Genomic DNA, 21918 nt, shown 5'->3' on the forward strand with positions numbered 1-21918 from the left:
ACACCACAACACTAGGTAGGAGCAGAACCTTAGAGCAGAATGGGTTGGAGACCTCTTTTAGCCAACAAATAACATACTTCCTGTGAATTAGGGTGCTTAGGTTCCTTGGGGAAAGTCCAATCTTCGACTTCAAGATATCTCCAACTTCTTTGGTCAAACCGCAACAGCAACAACCAGGACCAGCAGGGAGGGGCAGCAGCCTCTTCCATTTTTCAAGCAAGTCTGGCTGCTTGCAAAGCTCTGCATTCATTCACTCTCCGGAGTCCCAATAATTACATTATCTGTGGCTGGCAAAATATCATGGCCATCCTAGATCAAGAGACAATCATAACCAATGACTGAGGACAAACGGAAGCAGCCCCATATCCCACATCTAGGATTTAAACAAAAACATATTCACCCGAGTTTTTAAAAGATCCAAAATTCTCACTACAAGCGTGTAACACAGACTGTGGGCTGGGTGGTTCAGAAGTTAAGGACACATTCGTCACTGAGTGAGGATCTGGGTCCTGTCCTCAGGACTCAGTCAGTCATAACTCTCTAACTCCAGCTTGCAGGGATCCAATGCCTCTGACCTTCATGGGCACCCTCACTGCTGTGCACATTTCCATTCACATTCCACTTTATTATTCCAAAATAATAAAAATCTTTTTAAAAATCAGACCAAAAATGATAATAGGTTTGGCTTAAGAAAAAAAAATAATCAAGCATGGTGATTGCTATGACGGAGAAACAAAAGCAATATGTTGGCGACGGTTGGGGGGAAGTGACATGATTGGAAGCTCTTGGCACAAGTAAACTCTTGGTGGGTTTCTAAGACACCTGGTCTGGTATCCAGTGTGATCAAAGAAGCACACATGGCTTTCTTCAGTTCACATACAGGTAAAATCTTAGAAAGCTGGTAGTTATCAATGTCTGACCATTCTGTCTTAAAGATCTCTCATCCACTTTACATGTTATTTTACATATGCATGTCTACATATTTGTTTGCATCATATTTGATACCATATACCTGTCATATATGTTTATCACATCATATTTAATTTAGCTGTGTAATACATATTTATTCAAGTTGTTTCAACTAGTGCCAACCATGTAACTGCCTCTAGATTGGACTATGTAACTGTCTCTAGATTGGAATGCTCTAAAACTATTACAGAACACACCCTCCTACTCCATTTATGACTTTAAAATACACCACTTACTCTTTTGTTTCTAAACAGTGGTATGGTAGTAAATTGCATTATAGAAATGATGTTTAAATATATACTGTGACTAGAGAAAACCCAGACTCACTGTAGGACATTGTACTACTGTACTAAGCTTCTGTATAGATTCCATCGATCATTTTCTTAGGCATTATGAATCTTAGTTATGTTAAATGGGTTGAAAAATTCCTAGAAAATTGGTATAGCACACTTCTGAAAGAGGTCTAAAACATTTATTTAGTGGTGTGTGTGTGTGTGTGTGTGTGTGTGTGTGTGTGTGTGTGTGTGTGTGTTGTGTGTGTGTGTCTGACGTGAAGAAGTCATTTTTTTCTTCCACCATTGTAGATATGAGGGAGTGAACTTAGGTGGCAAGCAGCTTTAGCCACTGACGTAGCTCACTGCTCTTTCTGGGCATATTTATAACAGTATTTCTCAAGGTCATTGGCATCAGATGAAAAAAATAAAGGAGAAAGACTGGCCCTCAACACTGATGGCACTGCTCATTTGGGGATTTGATGAGCAAAACCCAGAAGGGTGAAGCTGCCATACAAACAATAAAACAACCACCAAGCTGATTCCTCCATTTTTTTTTAGAAAGTAATTTAATGCATTAAGGACAAAATAAAACATCCTTAGAATTTTTTTTTTCTTTTGGGTTTTTTAAGACAGGTTGTTGCTGTGTAGCCCAGACTGGCCTGGAACTTTCCACCTTCTTGTCTCAGATTCCCAGGAGAATGTTGGGATTACAGGTGTTGGGATTGCCAAACCCAGATCCCTGCAACAATTAGAAAAAAAAAATATTTTGAGAGCTTCCCAACTTTTCTAAAATACTATATTGCAAGCTGCTGACCTTAAACCTTCAATCCAGAAAATTCCTCAGAGGCAGGTCCTGGTTTAGACAGCTTCCACTCTCTGAACAGAGTGGGTGGCCAGGGACCTCTGCAGGACTGGACACAGGTCTGGGTGCCCAGGCCCTCAGAGCGGGGCTTGTGCTCGCAGCCAGGATACTGGGTGTCAGGTCTGACCTCCTTACCCTGGTGCCTGCATCTCTCCTTCTTCTCTAAGACCCACTCCTGGCTCTTCTTCACCAGGTCCCTCTCTGCCTTCTTTTGTGGAGTCCGCTCACTGATGAAAGTAGACTCGGAGGCCTGGTCTGCATCCTAATTCTCAGTCAGCCCCTTTGGCAGGGAGATGAAAGGCCAAGAAAACAGAGGTAGAACTTCTTTGCTTTGGCTCTGTTGGGGAAATTTACCACCACACTGACAGTGAAGCCTGCCCTCGTGGCCTGGCTTGTGATCAGATCCAGCTGCTCCTAGTTCTCTGGGTACAGCTGTAGGACCCACTGACAAGGGTACAGAGAAGAAAACAAGTGGTAGTGGCACCTGGCAGGGATATCCGACTTCTTGTTTGAGTTGCAGAGCCACTGCACAGCAGAGAGCTGAGGAAGCCATCAGAAGAACCCGGTCTGAAAGGTACTCCCTGGCCCATGTTCCCTAGCAGTAGGTCTCCCTGTGTCTCGGTTCAAGGCGGCATCCAACATGGCAGGGCTGATGTCAATGCCCACCCAATAGTGTTCCTCTTCTGAGACATAATCTCCATTCAGTCCAGAAACCCACTGTTGATGTCTAACAGTTAAGAGGGCTTACCTTCTGGCAAACAGAAAAGCTCCAGCGCTCGCTCAGTCATCTTGGTCTGGATGTCAATCATCTGTGAGTTGCGAATGTATTTCCAGGCTTCATTCGGGTCATTAAACAGCTCTGGAGGTCTGCTGTGTTCGGGTCTCCGGCTATGAGATGCCATCTCTAAGGGATGGCAATACGCTGCGGCTCTTGATTCCTCTTAACTAGGTAAGTTTGTTCTCTCTCTGTCTCTGTCTCTCTGTCTCTGTCTCTCTCTGTCTCTCTCCCCCTCCCTCCCTTTCTTTGAATCTGCAACGACTTAAGGACACCAGACTGCAGATCATTCAACATTCATTCATTTGTTTATTTATTGAGATAGGGTTCACTATATAGTTCTTCTGACTGTCCTGAAATTGTAGACCCACTTCCACCTGGCTCAGACTATAGTGATTCTCTAGGGGCCCCTAGGCCTTCAGACCTAAACTGTGGGTGAGTCAACTTGTCCTATTTTTCTGAATCTTCCAGCTTCTTAGACTGAGTAACACTGGTTTTCTGGACATCCCAGTCATTCTGGGACTATTCAGTCTTTGTATAATCTATTTTACCCTGACTCTCCTTATAATTACATATAATTTCCAATTAGTTCTATTTCTTTTGATTATGGTAATACAGTATCTAGTCACAAGGTATACAGTAAGTTAAATGACATTAGCACAATGAAAAATAAAAAATAAATAAGTAACAAAAACCAGAATTTAGGGGTATATCAAAATGCAGGACTAGGATGTAGCTTAGTTGATTGGATATTTACCTAGCCTACATGTAACCACAGCACTAGAAAGGTAGAGGTAGAATAATTAAAGACTAAAATCATTCTCAGCTATTGAGCTCAAGGCCAACATAGACTACATGACACAACACAAACAATAACTACTTGATAATATGCATATATATATATATATATAGTTAATGACAAAATCTATAAGGATTCTTAGAGCCTCCTCACATAATCTTTACTATTTGCATATGTGAAAATATCCATTGGAAATTTTGAATATATTCTAATACCCATTTCATATTCAGAGGGATAGATTAAGGAAATCAGGAAACCTGTTTTTAAGCACGTATACCAAAATGGAAACTATGAATGTGCATATAAAATTTTAGTAAGATAATTACACCTCCATTAAATCAACTTTACAAAGGAAGGATGACAATGAAAACCCGTCAGGATCTAATGCTTTACTTCCATATTCATGTTCTTCAGGTTAGTTGTCATGACTGCATCAACATAATGAAGATAAGCCAAACCCACTACTGCATATCCTTTCCCCACTCAGCATGTTAACATCATTTTCACAGATTGGAATTGACCAAAGGTGGGAATGCAATGAACAAATACTAAAACCCATATTTACTTCTTATGAAAAAGCTAGACTTAAGAGACAGGGAATATGCTAATAATACAGACCATGTTTAAAGTATATAGTGCCTATGGCTGTTACCACTGTGAACAGAAGGGAAAAAAATGTTAAAATATTGATCCAGTATAAACACCTCCCCCCATTTACCAAGGACTAATCTATCAAAAAAACTGAAAATGAATAAATGAAGTCTTAATACATATTGTTAGTGTACATCTATTTATTAATGAAAAGGACAGTAACAGGATTTGTCATCTGAAAATAGGCAGAATAACAAGTTTTAAAGACATACAGCTGGCAAATAAACACAAAAATATTCAGTATCATAAAACACCAAAAAAGCCAACAAGGCTATACAATGTGTTATTACACAGCTATTAAAATGGCTCAAAACAAACACATTAACCACACTAAGCACTAGCAAGAATGTTCATTTACTTTGCACATCAGTGGTTCTCAATGTGTGGGTCGTGACCCCTTTGGGAGTTAAATGACCCTTTCACAGATGTTACCTATGACCATAGGAAAACACAAATATTTACAAGTCATATCAGCAGCAAAATTATACTCGTGAAGTAGCAACAAAAGTAATTATACAGTTGAGGGTTACCACAACATGAGAAAATATATTAAAGAACTGCAGCATCAGGAAGGTTGAGAACCACGAGTCTACACCAATCTACATCAGTTTGACACTTTCTTAAAAATGAAAGCATTCACATATACTAAATTCCTGGCTCAAGAAGAATTAAAAAATGCTACGAGCACACTGAGTAATATGCTTATATCCATTTTAGTCTTAAACATAACAGCTCAAGAAAGGATTCAACCAAGACTCGAATGAATAGGTCAACAGATTGCTGTATAGTTAAAAAACCAAACATGGTATAACAGTATAAAGTTATTTAAAAAGCAGTAGTGATAAATGTCAAAATATTTATGACTTCCTAAAACACATTATATCTAACAAAAAAAAAAGAACTTTTGTTTTCCTTCATAAACTGCACTCTTGTAAACAAAATGTAAGTTACTGAACACTTATAAGCCTGGGAACACAAGAAAGATTTTAACAGGGTATGAGGTAAGTCACAAAGATGAATTTTAAAAATTTCTGAAGGGTAAATCAGAGATGACTGCATTACACTAACATATCAATGAACTTTATAAAATGTTACTTAAAATACAAAGCTCAGAATTCCTACTTTCCAGAAACCAGAAGTCTTAGTAACCCCCATTTTGATTGAACTCTATCCTCATGGCATCCTTTGTTAATACAGGAAATACTGGCAGTGAAGTTTTGTCAATACCAGACTGCAAATGCAGCACCTGGACTGCAATTACAACAGCTACTTTCTAAGACTACAGGCTCTCCAGCTCCTTATTTTCCTATCTCTATAACAAGGCTGGAGGTAAACAGTCAGGTCAGACTCCAATATCCCACAAAGGCATATTGTTTTTGACAATGACCTCCACCATTATACATTCACAGATCTTTCAGTCCTGTGAATACAGCAAAAGACAAAGATTGCTGGGTGCACTTTTACAAGAGCCATATGCCATCTGGATGGCTGAAGACTACACTATACCCATATTTTGTATGCCAAAGATGGTTTATACCTAACTCTGATCACCTCATAAGTGGTCATCTTATAGGCTGGTGCCTACGGAATAAATGCTATTGGGGCAAATTTTTTGTACATCCTTATGAGTTACCTCTCTCCATCATGGGCATTTTAAGGACATCTTCTGAGAAAAATAGAGCCAATTCATTCCATTCCCACAAGTACAGGAGCTTATCACAATAGCAGACCTCTTGAGATGACCACAGAAAGTTTCCAACTACATATTCATGTATATGAATACATATTCAGTTGTTCATAAACTGTAATAATGAAGTTCCTGTAGCTTCTGATGTTGGCCTGGGAAGCAATAGAAATTTGCTTTCATCATTTTGCTGTCCCTGCAGAGGTAAACCAAGTTGAAACCATCTATAAAAGCTGTCCATCCTTCCCTAGAAGGATCAGTCTGTTTCCCAGCCTTCCCACTTAGTAAACTGCACTCTTAAGAGTAAAGGTAGCTTAAAGAATAAGGCATTTATCAGTGTACAAACCAGAGCAATGGGGAGAAGGCAGTGACCAACTGGTAATTGAAAGGCTGGAAACATTCACCTACCTGTCACATGACACTGATTAAAAACTACTTTTTTTAAAGCAGGTAAGTAAATTATAGACACCTTCAGCAGACAATAAATTTGATCTTCTTGGTGAAAGCTTAGTCATATCCACACTTTAATCAGTTAAAACTGGGGGACGAATTCTCCATAAATACTCCATTTAAGAGTTCTTCCAGGCAATCTGCACAGTTGGCTTTTCCTTACCATGATGGCGTGATCATTGTACTCTGGTCACGTGGTAGAGAATGATGGCTTCTACCATAAACACTAGTACTGACAGAAATGGGAAGCATGTTGGCCAGTTCAGTATGGGCAAACCAGCTCCTCAGCTTATGCATGCCTGAACTCCTGAGGAATGTCACTCCCCCTAGATGCTGGAAGGCCAAGCTCAGATAGTAGTTGTATCCTTTGGGAAGGTTCTATAGTATCATGGTACTTCAAAACAAAACACAAAGATCAAAGAAGAGGGCATTCCCTATAAATCTAAGGCTTTTCTCAAGTACGAATTTGGAGGAGCTAAATGATGTTAGGCCTCCTGTTGAAGGCTTATCCCCATTTGCTTCTTTCATGAGGTTTCTTAAGCGTTATGGCATTTTTGGTGATGAATGAGACTAGAGCATTGGCTAAAAGAATTACCACATGTGTCACACTCGTAAGGCCTTTCTCCAGTGTGAACTACCTGATGCTGAATCAGGCCAGACTTTTGGCTAAAGGACTTTCCACACTGGTTACACTCATAGGGTCTTGCTCCTGTATGAATTCTGCGATGTTGAATAAGGATGGAGCTTTGACTGAAAGATTTCCCACACTCACTACACTTGTAAGGCCTTTCTCCAGTATGAACTCGCTGGTGTTTAATAAGGGTAGCTTTTTGGCTAAAGGACTTCCCACATTCTCTACATTCATACGGCTTTACTCCAGTGTGAATTCTCCGGTGTTGGTTAAGAATGGCACTTTGACTAAAGGAATTCCCACACTCACTACACTTGTAAGGCCTTTCTCCTGTGTGAACTCTCTGATGTTTAACAAGTGTAGCTTTTTGACTAAAGGATTTCCCACACTGGCTACACTCGTATGGTCTTGCTCCAGTATGAGTTTTCTGGTGATCAACAAGACTGGAGTTCTGTCTAAATAACTTCCCACATTCATTGCACTCATAAGGCCTTTCTCCAGTGTGTATTCTACGATGATCATTCAGGTGGGAGGTCTGGCTAAAGAATTTCCCACAATCTCTACACTCCCAAGGCCTTTCTCCAGTGTGGACTCTCTGATGCTGATCAAGGGAGTATTTGCCACGAAAGGTCTTTCCGCATTTGCTGCACTCATAAAGCTTCTTCCCATTGGAGGCTTTTGGGTGGTGAGCAAATGTTTGCTTTTGACTGGAAAGCCTTTGACATTCTTCTGACATGTGACTTTCATGACTTGTTTCTTTCCTATCATCAGTGCTTTTCCTAGGCTTCTTAGTTTTGGGACAGACCTGAGACTTCAGAAGGCTCAGTATGTCTGGGAGGTCCTTTTCAACATCCCAACTAGGGAAGGACTTTGCTGACAAGTAGAATAGGTATGAAGCCTTGTCAGCATTCTTCTTCAAGGGTTTTCCTGTAGTATTATGGTTTTGGTGCTGATCAACTTCTGAACTTGCTTCTATACTATGTTTCTGCCCAGGTAAACCAGGCAGGCACAAAATGTCTTGCAGAATTGGGACACACTTTTCACAGAGGTGAGATTTTTGTGTGAATGGAACTGTCTCAGATCTCAAAACCTTTGACGCTCGTGTAGAAACCCTCCGCTCTTCATCTTCTGTTCTATGCCCACAACCTGAAAGAGAATTACTGATGAAATGCATGTTGATTATGCTCAGAGGAGGAAGCCCAAACACATACACACTCCACACAATGTTTTCCCCAAAGACAACGGGCTGGGTAGGAAGGATCTGCATGGAAACATCAAGTCTCTAAAAAGAACAGAACTGGGAAGGCCTCACTGAATAAAGGCCAAGATGAACCACAAGGGGACAACCAATAACTTTTACCAATGGCCAAAAGTTACTAAAACACAGAGGTCATACATTCATCATGGATTAGCTTCTAAATTTCTAAAATTTATGACAGAGTATATAATATGTCATTTGCTGGTGCTAAGTGTAAGCTTTACAGGAGACAGGTTACACACAAGCCTCAGAACTCCAATAAAAAATATATAGCATGTGTTCAGATTCCTGTGTGAGGTAGTGATGGAAACAACAAAGGAACCACAGAAGAACAGTATATAGCACAGAAGACTAGACGTGGAGACTAGAAAGGGGTACCCAGGTGGCAGAGATCAAAGATAACATTAGAAGACAGAACACTACCATGTCTGGGGAAGAGAATATGAAAATAAGGCTTGGTTGGTAGTACTTGCACCTAAATCAGTGGATACAGGATGTTTTGGAAGATGTCCTGGATGTTTTGCCTTCTTCTAGATGTCACTTATTGTCAGAGCCTCCTGGGTCCCCGGCAAAGTTTCACCCCCCTTGTCAGACTCTTCTAGGTCCCTTGCAGGGTTTGACCCCTGCTGAGTCCTGCTGAAGCATGTGGAAGCCTTTTGTTCCTAACAATGGAACAGCCTGGCCTGGTACCAACACACCTGGGCCACACCTGGGCGGTGGTCAATTCGTTCCTGCCTTTTGTCTTCTCAGCCTTTGTCTTTGAGATTTAGGCTGGTCTTCCTGGATTTCTCCTAGTTAATTCAGGGCAGTAGTCGGTCTTTCATTACTGAAGTCTAAAGCCAGGGTTTCCCACTGTGCTTCCCAGATATTTTCTATCTGGTGAACTTGGGTATATATTTGGTGAATAAAGCTACAGGAGCCCCTTCCTCTTCTGGCTTGACACAAATAACCTGTGTGTGTGTGTGTGTTTCTTTAATCCCGCAGGCTTTCGCCCAATTCTCGGTACCATGTTGGTGAAGGCATGGGGCATCGACAACTTATTATACCCAGGCCTGCTATGAAGTCATTGTGGCTTTTCAAAAGAACCAGATTTCAAACTTGATGTCATTACATGACGTCATGAAATGCTATTACTACATATGACATCATGATACAAGGTCCATAAGAAAGAAAAAATATAAAAAGTGTTCAGCAAGAGTATCTCACAAAAGATCACTCTAAGGGGCTGGGGATTTAGCTCAGTGGTAGAGCGCTTACCTAGGAAGCGCAAGGCCCTGGGTTTGGTCCCCAGCTCCAAAAAAAAAAAAAAAAAAAAAAAAAAAAAAAAAAAAATCACTCTAGATCCCAGGAAGGAAACATTAGTTTCAAAATATCCAAAATCAATGTCTAGCAAGAACAATCCATGGCTCCAAAAACTGAAGCCATGCCACATGCAGCCACAAAAAAGCAAGCTGGTCATTGCTAAGCACTTGTTATGCAAAGTGCCATGATTGTAGACACAGCTAGTGGCAAGACAAGCAAGATGACACCCATTAATTAGGATGACCACAAGGTACCCATCTCCCATACAATGAGAAGCTGCTAAGAGGGCTACTTCGAGATCTACTTGAGGAAGTAGACACAGTTCAACACTATCACATATAAGATATATTACCCAAAATATGCAGAAATTAACAGCTCTCAAAGTCTAGTATGGAAAAGATCATTCTGCCTATAGGGACAAAGAGATAACAGGGTCTGAGGATGCTAAGAACATGTGAAAGTCTTACCCTGGGAGTTTATAAGTGCAAAGTTCTGCAGCATAACACTGAGGTACAAGAGCTTCTGAGTCTCATCAAGAAGTCTCCATTCTTCATGCGAGAAGCTAATGGCCACATCTTGAAATGTCACACAGCCCTGCCATAATAGGGACAGTTTATTCCATAGTCAACTTCACCCCCATGTTGCCAAGAATACCAACATACTTATCTATCTCACTTCTCCCTCCTCCCCACATTCCTACCTGAAAGCAATACCAAGCCCCATTGCCTCTGGTAACCATTATATTCCAATAGTTCCCGTATTGGTGTCCTAGCACCAATAGCAAATAGAATGATATATCTAAACTGGTATGTAAGGCTATACCTATCCTTGGCAGACTATTTCTCAGGGGTCATCCTGATGATCCCTCTTAGATACAATCAGATGAGTTCACCCTTCACCTTTTTATCCTCAAAGTTAGGGGTCTAGCTTTTAAAAAAAATCACATATCTTTTAAACCCCTTCTCCATATCTTAGCCATATCGCGATCTTCCCTACATATTTAGCACACAGCATTCAGAGAGCAATAGGCAAATATAAAACAAGATCAAGTAATACTCTAAACCTCCAATAGCCCCGACTGTTAAAAGCAGTCCAGGATCCTGCTTCAAAGACCATTTGTTCTTTGCTTCAATCTTAGCTACCCAGAATCACCTGCAGTCTGCCACACACTTGTCTTCTATTTCTGCTGATCTTCAACATGCCCTCAACTGTCACAGCCTTACATTTGCTCTTAATCATTTCTACTCGGTGGTTCAAAACCTCATTGGCTCTGTACACCATGGTCAGTAAACTCACAGATACAGATCTGCGTACCTCAACTCACCCATGTGCCTGAATGAAACTTCACAAAAGTCATAGGATCACAAGAAAATGTTCATAAACCTGACAGCATGGTGAATATGCTCAGTGCTATAGTTCAGGTGCTCCTACAAACTCCGATCAACTAGGTGGCTTATAAACAACAGAAATGTACTTCTCACAGATCTAAAGACTTTAAGTCTGATGTAAAGGAGCCATTAGTGGCAGTCTCTGGTGAAGGTACTATAGAGCACTGGTTGCTTTTGATAGCCTCATATGGACGAAGGAGCACTAACTAGTTTTCTGGCATCTTGTTCCAAGGGTACTCACTAATCCTACACCTAACTTAATCTAAATCTCTCAAAGGCCACACAGAATAGTATTCAACAAGTTACATTTGAAAAAAACAAAAACATTCAGTTCTAACCACCGGACACCTACTTCGTATTGCTGACTTCCTTATTGCCCTAAGCCTTGGAAACTTGGATCATCCTCTTGCTCATGTCCATCTATGACTAGTTCTCTCATAACTGTGTTTCTAATGCCTATCACTTCCACCTAGATGCCCAAGACTCAATCATTGTTCCACCTTTCCTGAATAGCTAATAGTATTACTATTATGAGAAACAGAACTACCCCTAAATGGGTCACAACTCAAAAGGTTGAAAATCACTGCTTTAGGCGTTTAAATCTGGAAGGATGGAAACACCATCAAATGTAATGTAAAGTTGGTAATCAGGTTCATTTCCATATTGAATAAATTTTAACTCCTTTTGGCTACTTCTAAGGACTTTCAAAATCAATGAAGGAAAACAAAAGTGCTGGTCAGTATTTATCCAAAAACGTAGCATTTTATTTGGATATTTTCTATCTTAAACTTCCTCTCAAATAAGGCCACCCACTTCATGACATATTCCTTCATTGGTTGTGACCCATTTGGGGTTAAAGACCCTTTCATTGGGGATGCCTAGGATCACAGGAAAACACAGGTATTTATGTTCCAATTCATAAAAGTAGCAAAAGCATAGTTATGAAGTAGCAATGAAAATACTTTTATGGTTGATGGTCACTGCAACATGAGAAACTATATTAAAGGGTGGCAGCAGCATTAGAACGGTGGAGAATCACTGTCCTAGAGCCTGAATAGATATTATCTTCCCCTCTTTAAAATCTGAAACTCTAAGCAGCTCTAATTTCGAAACTAATCTAGACTTCCACCATTCCCTCAAACTTCATCCTGGTCTAGTCACTGTTAACTCTACTGAACTAATATAGCAGCTTACCCCATGGTCTTAGTGCCTTCCTCACAATAACCAGGTTCTCCACACTATAGAAACATGGAGGCTTATGTAACTAACATTAGATCACCTCCTTCCTCTTCTCCTTTCCTTTCCCTAAATGTTAAATTACTCTCATCACTCTAAAGCAGAACACTGAGATTCATTCCAGATTCGAGTCTTGCCCTGCTGCTTTCAATTCACCCAGAAGAAAACATTTGGGGTTCTAGGAACCACACCACGTGGGACTCATTTCCAATCATTTACATATACCAATGCCTGGGTCAACCTTACATAGCACATTCTATTGTTTGTTACCAAAGGGAACTACTCCAACCTTCAGTTTCTTAAGGGTCCTTTAGATCAAGACAAATGTCTCAATGACAGCCTGAGACATATTCTCCTCACCTGCATGAGGGCCATATCCACTTCTGCAGTTGTGGATACCTGTGAGATGAGAGATGTCATGAATGACGACAGGGATCCAAAGCTTTAGGTTTTCATACCCTCTCCCAACCAGGAGCAAGTGACATAGGGATGTCCTCATTACATACGATCCTCCTCAGTGCTGGTACTTATTCATGAGCACTTGAACAATGACTCAGTTGGCCTGTGATATATCTCCATCCACCCACAGGTTGGAAAACACTAGGGCGGCCCAAAAGTAGCTGAGGTGAGAACATACATACATACATACATACATACATACATACATACATACATACACACACACACACGAATATATATATTCAGACTCAAGTCTGTGTAGTTTTCCCGTAGCACAAATTCCTGTCATGGGAATAAACGGTACAACACTTCATCTCATTATTACGGGCCAAAATATTCCACCTTTCAGCGTCGCTTCAAGAAATTACACACACTATGGCCCTGGCTGTCCCACTCTGTATTTCTCACTGTAGCTTTGCAAAATAGGAAACCCGATTCACGAACTCCTATTAATGCAGGGATTTTGGGAGAAGAGACTTAAGTGAACTCCTTAACTCCGACTTTGAAGGTAAGTGGTGAGGGAAAGGGAGCCCCAGATGTCGCATTACTTACCTAAGCCTGGTGCATGAGCCTAGGCACAGTCATCCAAGTAGGCGAGCGCAGATGACGGGGAGATGGGGACCGGGGACCTGGACAATACTGCCACTGTCCGTGCACTCCCTTAGAACCGCTCCTTGAGACTCTTCATCCCCTACCTCTGGACAAAGGGATCTTGCACATGATCTGAAAGGAGGGACCCAAAAACCGCTAAAATGAGCGCCACAGAGAGCAGCCGGAAACCCCGCCCCATCCCTCCATCCAAACCTGAAGATCGTACTATCCTAAATGCTCATTGGCTCAAGTTCTTCTCGCCGTAAATAGCGCATTCTGGGTAACGTAGTTCCTACAAATGAGTCCGGGTGGGGAAGCTCTGCAACATCATCACCTGGAACAAAGACCGAGAGGGATGGATGCTGGGAAATGTCATGGACGCTAGCAAACAACCCTTTTCCGTCTGAAGTCCTCGACCCTAGTCTTGAGCTACCCCAGTTTTCCAACCTGGGACAAAAGAATACAAGGATGCTAAACTGCAGGTCAAAAAAGGCTGTGGTGGTTATATAGATAAACTCAAGTCAGAGGACGCAGTAATGCGTCTCCATTTGTACCCAAATGCTGGGCAGACACCCTGATGGGAGAGCCCATGCCTAACGTCTTGAACTACGTTAGGGCACTTGGCCTCCTGGTTCACTGTTGGAAAACACTTGCGGGGAGATGTATCTAAATCTGTTTTGACTCCTACATTTCCCTGTTGTCTGTTTAGATCCCACTCCCTTGGCATTCTAACACCTCCCCTGTCTTTCACGGTACTTGACTTGCCCTTTCTTCAGTGTTGCCCTAAGATCACACACAGATCTCACACATATCTCAAAATTTCAAATATTCACACACAGATCTCAAAACTTCAAATCTATCCAGTAGCTATAGAGAGTTGGCTGAAAAGCCTGGAATATCAATGAGAGGCAGAAATTGCCACTCCAGAAAAATAAATAAATAAATAAATAAATAAATAAATAAATAAATAAATAAATAAATAAATAAATAAATCAGGATCTGTGTGAGGCCCACAAGTTCTGCAACTCTCCCTCTCCTGAGGGCACAGTCTTTTGGAAACAGTCCCTGGCACATAAGGAGGTAGAGAGCCATAGTCATCAACTGGTCCTAAACTAATGTTAAAGGTTACTATGGTCCCCAACTACAACAAGACAAAGTTGAACAGAGTTTAAGCAAATCTTAAACTCTTAGCATGTGAAGTTTTGTGTTTCTCTATATTTGTGTATTTGGCATCCATCAATCTCAGGACCAGATAGCTGAAGTTGTAACTCATGCTGATGTACACCATTCAATTACTGCAAAAGATTTCAGAGGTAAGAGGATCACTAGTTCTGGGCTAGCACGGCTACATAGCATGAATCAAACTAAAATATCAACAAATACCAACATGGAAAGCCAAGTCAACAGTTTGGAGAATGCTTTTCAGAAGATACTCAGTTGTCTAAACTTCCAGGCAGCTAGGCTCTCGGCTTCTTTTAGGAAACTGGTCTGGTCTCAGTCTTCTTTGCGGCTTGGTTTACTTCTCTAAGGAAAAATATGCCTAGCAAATCTCCTCAAGTTACTGGACTTTCTGAAGCTATTTTGCATTGTCTTAACTGCCTGCTTAAGGATAGAATGTTTCAATCTCACAGTGAACAGTCATACAACAAAGCTATAGATACATTATTATACATTTTAGGGAGACTGTAGAACTAAATGAAGGCGGAGTCACTAGACTTGTGAGTTGTCCCAACAGGCAGAAGCCGCTTGTTTTGTTGTAAAGCTCTCGCACTTCCTGTTTATCACATATTTCATTTCCTACCAGGTATCACATCTGGCTCTTACTAAGCCTGAGGAACACCAGGTGAATCAACACACATGAGGACATGTATCTCCTCATATGGCAGGTGGAAACTTGCCCTTTATAATGTCAGCCCCTAAACAGGTGTGTGTAAGAGCTGTCATTAGAAGTGGAGAAAAGGGCTGGAGAGATGGCTCAGTGGTTAAGAGCACTGACTGTTCTTCCAAAGGTCCTGAGTTCAATTCCCAGGAACTGAATGGTGGCTCACAAATATCTGGGATCTGGTGCTCTCTTCTGATATGTTTGAAGTCAACTACTGTGTGCTTATATATAATAAATAAATAATTCTTTTTTAAAAAAGAAAAAAGAAAAGTGGAGAAAAAAGAAACCCTCTTCAGTGACATCTGGTTTCTCCAAAATGGAGCTATGAAGGCCACAAAGTCCCACATGGTGCCTAGGCCTTAGGTAGGAAAACAAACTAGATAAAAGAAATAATGAAAACTACTTTCAGCTCTCCTGTGCATACAAGACAAAGTGAGATTCCCACAAAAGCTATTATTGATCTATGCAGAGGCCAAATTTGTCTCCTCCCACTGAGAATTGTAACCAGAATTCCAATGACTACAGGTAGACTCAACAGTAAAATATTTGCTGGTGTGTAGACTAGATGTTGGTAGTCACCAGGTTGTAAATGGAACGCTGGAAAAAAATAACCACAAGGTCAGTGTGAGATTGATTTCTATGAGGAAGAAAAAGGCATTGCTGGAAGTCACCAGCTAATTGAACACTGGGTCCTACTAGTTAAAAACTATGACAGATGGGTTTCAATTAGTCAGAAAAGAAACCACCCCTGCTCTGCTCGGGATTTCCTCCGTGGAACATTCAAATGTTTGCCCTTCCTTAGCATGTTGAGATGACTAAAGAGCAATAAACAAGCTGATGGAGGAAGATGGTCTTTACCAGGGAACATGGCATGAGTTTAATTCCAATAAGGGCCGGAATCACACCTGCACATATGGAGCAATTCTTGTAAGCAGTACCCATGCCTGAACTGGTAAGGAATACAAAAGCCATGGATGTTTATAAACATAAGGTTCACCTTCAGGTAAGTAGTTCCATTATAAAAGTTAATACTGGAAAAACAACATCAATAACAACGAAACAGAACATTCCCTGCAGGGCTACATCTTCTTGAGCACAGTATAAACTTCCACAAGCTAGCCTTTAAACCTGGAACTGATGCTCTTATGCATGTTATTTGCATAAGGCATTTCCATGGTGTGAAATTTTTCGGTGGAGAAAGAGAGTGGGCTACTGAGGAAATGATTTCCCACATCTGCCACAATGATATGGCCTTTCTCCAGTGTGGACTACCTGGTGTTGAAAGAGTTGAAACTTTTGGACAAAAGGCTTACCACACTGGCCACATTTATAAGGCTTTAATCCAGTGTGAAGTTTCTGGTGTTGCATAAGACCATTGGTTTCGTGAGAAAAAAAAATCCCACATTACTTGCACTCAAATGGCTTCTCCCCAGTGTGAGATCTCTGGTGTCAAACAAGCTTAGATTTGTAAATAAATGCTTTGCCACAATCCCCACACACATGAGGCTTTTCTGCAGTGTGAGGTTTCTGATGTTTGTTTGGAGTGCCTCTTTTGCTAGAGAATTTCCCATTCTCATGACACCCATAAGGCCTGGCTCCAGTGTGAATCATCCTATGTTCAAGCTCTGTGTAAAGAACTTCCCACATTCATCACATTCATAATGCTTTTCAGCTGTATGAATTCTCTGGTGCCAAACAAGAGTTGACTGCACCCAAAGGACTTCCCACATTCATCACACTCATGAGGCCTTTCTCCAGTGTGAATTCTGAGGTGTTCAGTAAGGTTGGAAATGTGCCTAAAAGATTTTCCACATTCATCACACGCACAGGGTTTTTCTCCCATGTGAACCCTGTAATGTTCAATGAGGGTATCTCTTTGGGTAAATGGTTTCACACATTCTCCACACCCATAAGGCCTTTCACCCGTGTGAATTCTGAGATATTTTTTAGGTGGGAAGTTTGGCTAAAAGACTTTCCGTATTCACTGCACTATTAAGACCTTTCTCTATGGTGGACTTTATAGGTGGAGTAGGAGAGTCTTTGGAATGGTGGACTTTCCCACATTTGGTAGATTCAGAATGTCTTTTTCCATCATTAGTTTTTGGGTGGTGATCCTGAATGGGTTTATGGCTGGCAGCTTCTCTGAATACACCCTGCTTAGAATGCCTTGCTTTAGTTTGAAAGTGCTCTACACATTCAGTGAATAGGTTTGGTTGCTTACAAGTGGGGATAGTCGTTGGACGAATATTGTCTAATGCAGCTGGGAGATTCTCTCTGATTTCTTCAGAGGGAAAGGGCTTTTATGACTCACGGATTCTATAATACTCACCCTGTGAGGATGTATCCTAGTCTTTTTTCAAGGAGTTTTCTGAGCTAGGATGATTCCAGTCCTGGGGAAGGTTTTCTATGTACCGATCTGCCTAAGTTGATTGACCAGATGCAAAATACCTTTTAAGACTAGCACATATATGTACACAGGTTAGACAGTTACTTAGTTGGACTTGCTTTTGGAGTCCTGACCAGTGGCAATCCTTCTACAGATACCTGATCAAAAGGTAGCTTTCCATAATCCATTTCTTGCCAGCAATCTGAAAACAGAGAAATTACTATAAAACAAATATTTATTAAGATAAATGAGTATTGATCATTCAAAAGATATTTTCACAAAGTTATTTACCTATATATTTTATTACTTTTTATTTTACTTTCTGGATAAGTTCTTATATATCCCATGTTAACTTCAACACTGATATAGTCACGGATTATGACGAATCCTCCCTCAACAGATATTTACCAGCTTTCTCGGTGTATTAGTGATCAAACCCACAGCTTCATGCTTGCTGGCCAAATGTTTACAACTAAACTATACCCACAGTCCTATAGATAATGTAATTTTTTTCATTTTTAGTCCCCCCCCATGGCGCCAAGAATCACCCCAGGGCAGCAGTCCTCAACCTATAGATTGTGACCATTTTGGGGGACAAATATCAGATATCCTGCATATCAGATATTTACATTACAATTCTTAACAGTACAAAAGTTACAGTTGTCAAGAATAAACAAGTAATTTTGGAGTGGGGAGTCTCTAGAGCATAAGAAACTGTTTTAAAGGGTCACAGCATTAGTAAAGTTGAGAACCACTGTCCTGGGGCTTTACATATCTTAGGTCAAGTACCACTGAGCAATATAACCATGGGTTGACTTTCAGGTATCTTCAGAAACTTGCCTAAAAGCAAGGCATGATGGTATATGTCTGCTATCCTACTTATCTTGGAGACTGATGCTGGAGAACTCTTTTAGCTAAGGTGTTCAGGCTGAGCCTGAGCAAAACAGGAAGACTGGTTACTTGGATTTTCTTTTTTAAAATTCTGCTGTCAGCAGAGAGGTTTTCTGCCTCTAGGAAAGGCAATGCTTAAGAGATGACAAAAGGCATCACTAGAACTATAGGATTTATATGCAGTGAAACCAGTCAAGAGCCCATATTTTCTATGTTATTATTTTCTGTCTCTTAGACACTTCAAGATGTAATATTCCTTCCCTTAATCATCGTGAGTTCAGGTAAAAGATACGTGAGGCCAACTGGCCCACAAACCTGCAGTGATTATTTAAATTGATCAATACTAAACTGATTACCAGGTTCTGCTTTTCAAGAGGCAACTCTAATGGTGGTTATAACTTAATGTTTCCCATCAACTCTCGCTTTTGCCTCCAAATCACTAGGTACTTCTCACATGATCACCCACTATCTTACATCAGTGTTACTAAGCTCTCTGTATAATTATTACTCAGTCACCTCCACAGGTAGAATCCTCCAGGTACACTTCACACAAGATTTAAAAAGTCTCATGACTCACATCTCAAGGATTGAGGCCACAGTGTGCTTTAGTGAAGAAGAGGGAAGTAGATTCATGGAAAGGGACTGCCAGGGAATGTTAGGTCAATATCACAAAATGTGGAGACTTAATGAGACAAAGGACACAAGGTTCAATTATATCACATACATGAGATGCAACTTATTCTTCAGTCAACAGCATTCGATAAGTAAGACCTTATTGTCTAGAGACATAGGACTTAGGTATTGAAGGTTACTGATGCTCAGAGACAGGAAAATCCGAGTAAACCTAAGGACAATCTATTATGTTCAAGGAATATTAAACATCTATGGATACCTCAAGTGTAAATATATGAGTAGTGGAAAATGCCACACAGCAGGTAGTACAGAGCAACAGGAAACAAGTCTCCCTTTTTGACTGGACAACTCATCAAGGTCCTCTGTGATTGCACCTCACTGTAAAGCATCCAGAGCTATCCCCAGGCTCCTTGCCAGAAATCTGCACAGAACCATCTTGAAGCAAATCCTAAGAGAAAGACAAGCAGAGTAGATGAGCCTCCGGGATTGGCCCAAAAGACTCAGCTTATAAAATGCCCAGGATGGAAAATGATATAATTGAAGGAAGTATTGGCAACATGTTGTTGTCTTGAGTAAATAAATATCAACCATGCCAATGCCTGTCATTTCCAACTGTAGCAGTCATAAAGAGTTAGCATTTACAAAGAGGAAAAGAAATGCTCTTCTACAGTCCCACATATCTAGGTTACAGTAACCACAAAATGAAGTATATAAATAAGAAGAGTCTTATTTTACTGATCAGGGTTCCTAAGGCCCAGACTAGTCTGGGTACTGTTTAGGTTAGGGCACATAACTAATTCTTACATAAGTAAGAATACAGTGGAGAAGTTAATGGAACCCAACATCTTGCTCTGGAAATTGCAAAGCTTTCTCTATGGGAAAAACAAACAAGTACAGACAAGTTCAAGGATGGGCTGGGTGGGTATGGTGTCTTACCCAATGAAGTTACAAGTGCAAAGTAACGTTCTCCAGCATCACACAGTTGCTTCTGAGACTTATTGAGGAGCCTCCACTCCTCCCTGGAGAATAAGATGGCGACATCCTTAAAGGTGACAAAGTCCTGTCATGATATGAGCAGAGTTTTCCATTATCACCTCTTAGGATCCATTGTTCAACACATAATCCCCAAAGTCATTCTTCCCCTGAAATACTTCCCTAGTACCCACCAGGGGAGATCACTGGTGACACTAATTCCCACTCTCATAATGGTCCTTGTTGTGATCCAGAAGTCACCGCACAAACAAATGAACACTGATCTCAATCAGACAGAAATAGTTTATTGATCATATACCCCAAAATCAGGGTCACAAACCCAACTTGAGAGCTAGTTGTGAGCTTAAGTTAAAACCTTACAGGCTTTTAAACCTAAACTCTACAAACAAGTGTGTTAAGTTATTCCATCAATGTGGGCTTAGGGAAAAGGGATTTTCCTAGAATATTATCTTTGTTGTACACGTATCCTGCTCCCATTGGTTAGGACATTCAACTGTGGTAGGGAACTTGCCTTGCCTAACATTCATTTGTCAACCAGGATATGACTTGTCTAACATTCATGTCTTAACTTGCCAACAAGGATTCCAGTTATCCATGTACATGTCTCTTTCTGCAAATAGGATGTCAGTTACCAGGGAGGCCTTGGGAACTTAAACTTTACTGACCCCCAACTCAAAATGTAAGTCTTACTCCAAATACTTTCTTATATTGGTGCAGGTGTCTCTTATGTTGGGGTCTATTCCAGGAACAGCTTATAAAATAAATACCATAAAAGTGTATACAGAGGTGCAGGAAGTCCTTTTGGGTGGTTTGTTCAGGTCCAAGCTTATTGTGGGTAAATACACAAAACAGTTCTACTGACTTCTATTGTGATTGGTTTCCAAGGGCACAGAACATAATAGACTATGTAATCAACTTGGGCAGGGTAAAAAGCACTACTGTCCCATCTCCTCCTCTTCCTTCTCCCACCAATAGCTGCAAGGTAAACATATGATTCAACTGAGGACTTGGCTCCTTGGTATATAGGCTAAGTCAAACTGAATCAGGTAGTGTGGAATTATTTCAAAGGATTTCTCTAAAGGCTTGCCCCAATAATGTGCAGGACAGCTATAACTATCTCTTCCCACTGTCCTCCCAGCTCCTTTTTTTTATTTTAACAGGTTATAATTGTTATAAAATTGAACTTTTACAAAGTGTTTACTGAAATATTTTGCTTGTATTAATGCTTTATAGCTCACTTTTGTATTGAAAAACTTAAACACAAATGATTGTGAAGAAACTGCCAATACCTGATTCTGTCCACTATGTTTCTACTCTATCATATACTTAGGTACCTTTGACACCATGGAAAAAATTTCTAACATTCAGAACTGATAACAGGAAGAAGAAAAAAAAATTTCTGAGAATCAAATGTTTCCCCTCATAGTGGACTAGTAAGCACATTCTCGGTGTATGTAGCATGCTAGATGGATATCTTTGGCATAATTGTTACCCGTTTGGCATGGACAGCACACAAGTTGGTTGGTATCTTAAAAGGCCAAGCAGATAGGCCTCTCTTGCCTGCTGCAAAGCACCAATAGCTGTAATCTGGAAGTACAGATCTGTTTTGAAATCCTGACCAATTTCTCACACCAGACGCTGAAAGAAGAGCATTGAAAGAAGAATCAGTTAATCAGGACTTTTTTTTCTTTTTTTTTTTTTCATCTTTATTAACTTGGGTATTTCTTATTTACATTTCGATTGTTATTCTCCTTCCTGGTATCTGGGCCAACATCCCCCTAACCCCTCCCCCTCCCATTCTCT

General features: G+C 40.6%; 1 protein-coding gene and 1 pseudogene across 1 annotated transcript in view; both read right to left on the reverse strand.

Annotated features, from left to right (window-relative positions):
* Positions 1-1989: 1989 nt before the first annotated feature.
* On the reverse strand, positions 1990-4303 carry Bud23-ps3 (BUD23, rRNA methyltransferase and ribosome maturation factor, pseudogene 3; annotated as a pseudogene).
* A 150-nt stretch (positions 4304-4453) lies between these two features.
* Positions 4454-21918, reverse strand: part of Zik1 (zinc finger protein interacting with K protein 1) — a 46773-nt gene continuing 29308 nt past the window's right edge. Inside the window, exons 4-12 of the mRNA XM_039100336.2 lie at positions 21608-21753; positions 20059-20182; positions 19382-19570; positions 17757-17800; positions 13544-13664; positions 13292-13462; positions 12641-12679; positions 10124-10250; positions 4454-8242 (exon numbers count right to left, since the gene is read on the reverse strand). Of these exons, the coding sequence (XP_038956264.1) occupies positions 7002-8242; positions 10124-10250; positions 12641-12655 (1383 nt within the window). The 5' untranslated portion in view covers positions 12656-12679; positions 13292-13462; positions 13544-13664; ... (2 more) ...; positions 20059-20182; positions 21608-21753 and the 3' untranslated portion in view covers positions 4454-7001. The remainder of the gene's footprint in view (positions 8243-10123; positions 10251-12640; positions 12680-13291; positions 13463-13543; positions 13665-17756; positions 17801-19381; positions 19571-20058; positions 20183-21607; positions 21754-21918) is intronic.

The sequence above is a fragment of the Rattus norvegicus genome, chromosome 1, assembly GCF_036323735.1.
Source record: "Rattus norvegicus strain BN/NHsdMcwi chromosome 1, GRCr8, whole genome shotgun sequence".
Lineage (NCBI taxonomy): Eukaryota > Metazoa > Chordata > Mammalia > Rodentia > Muridae > Rattus > Rattus norvegicus.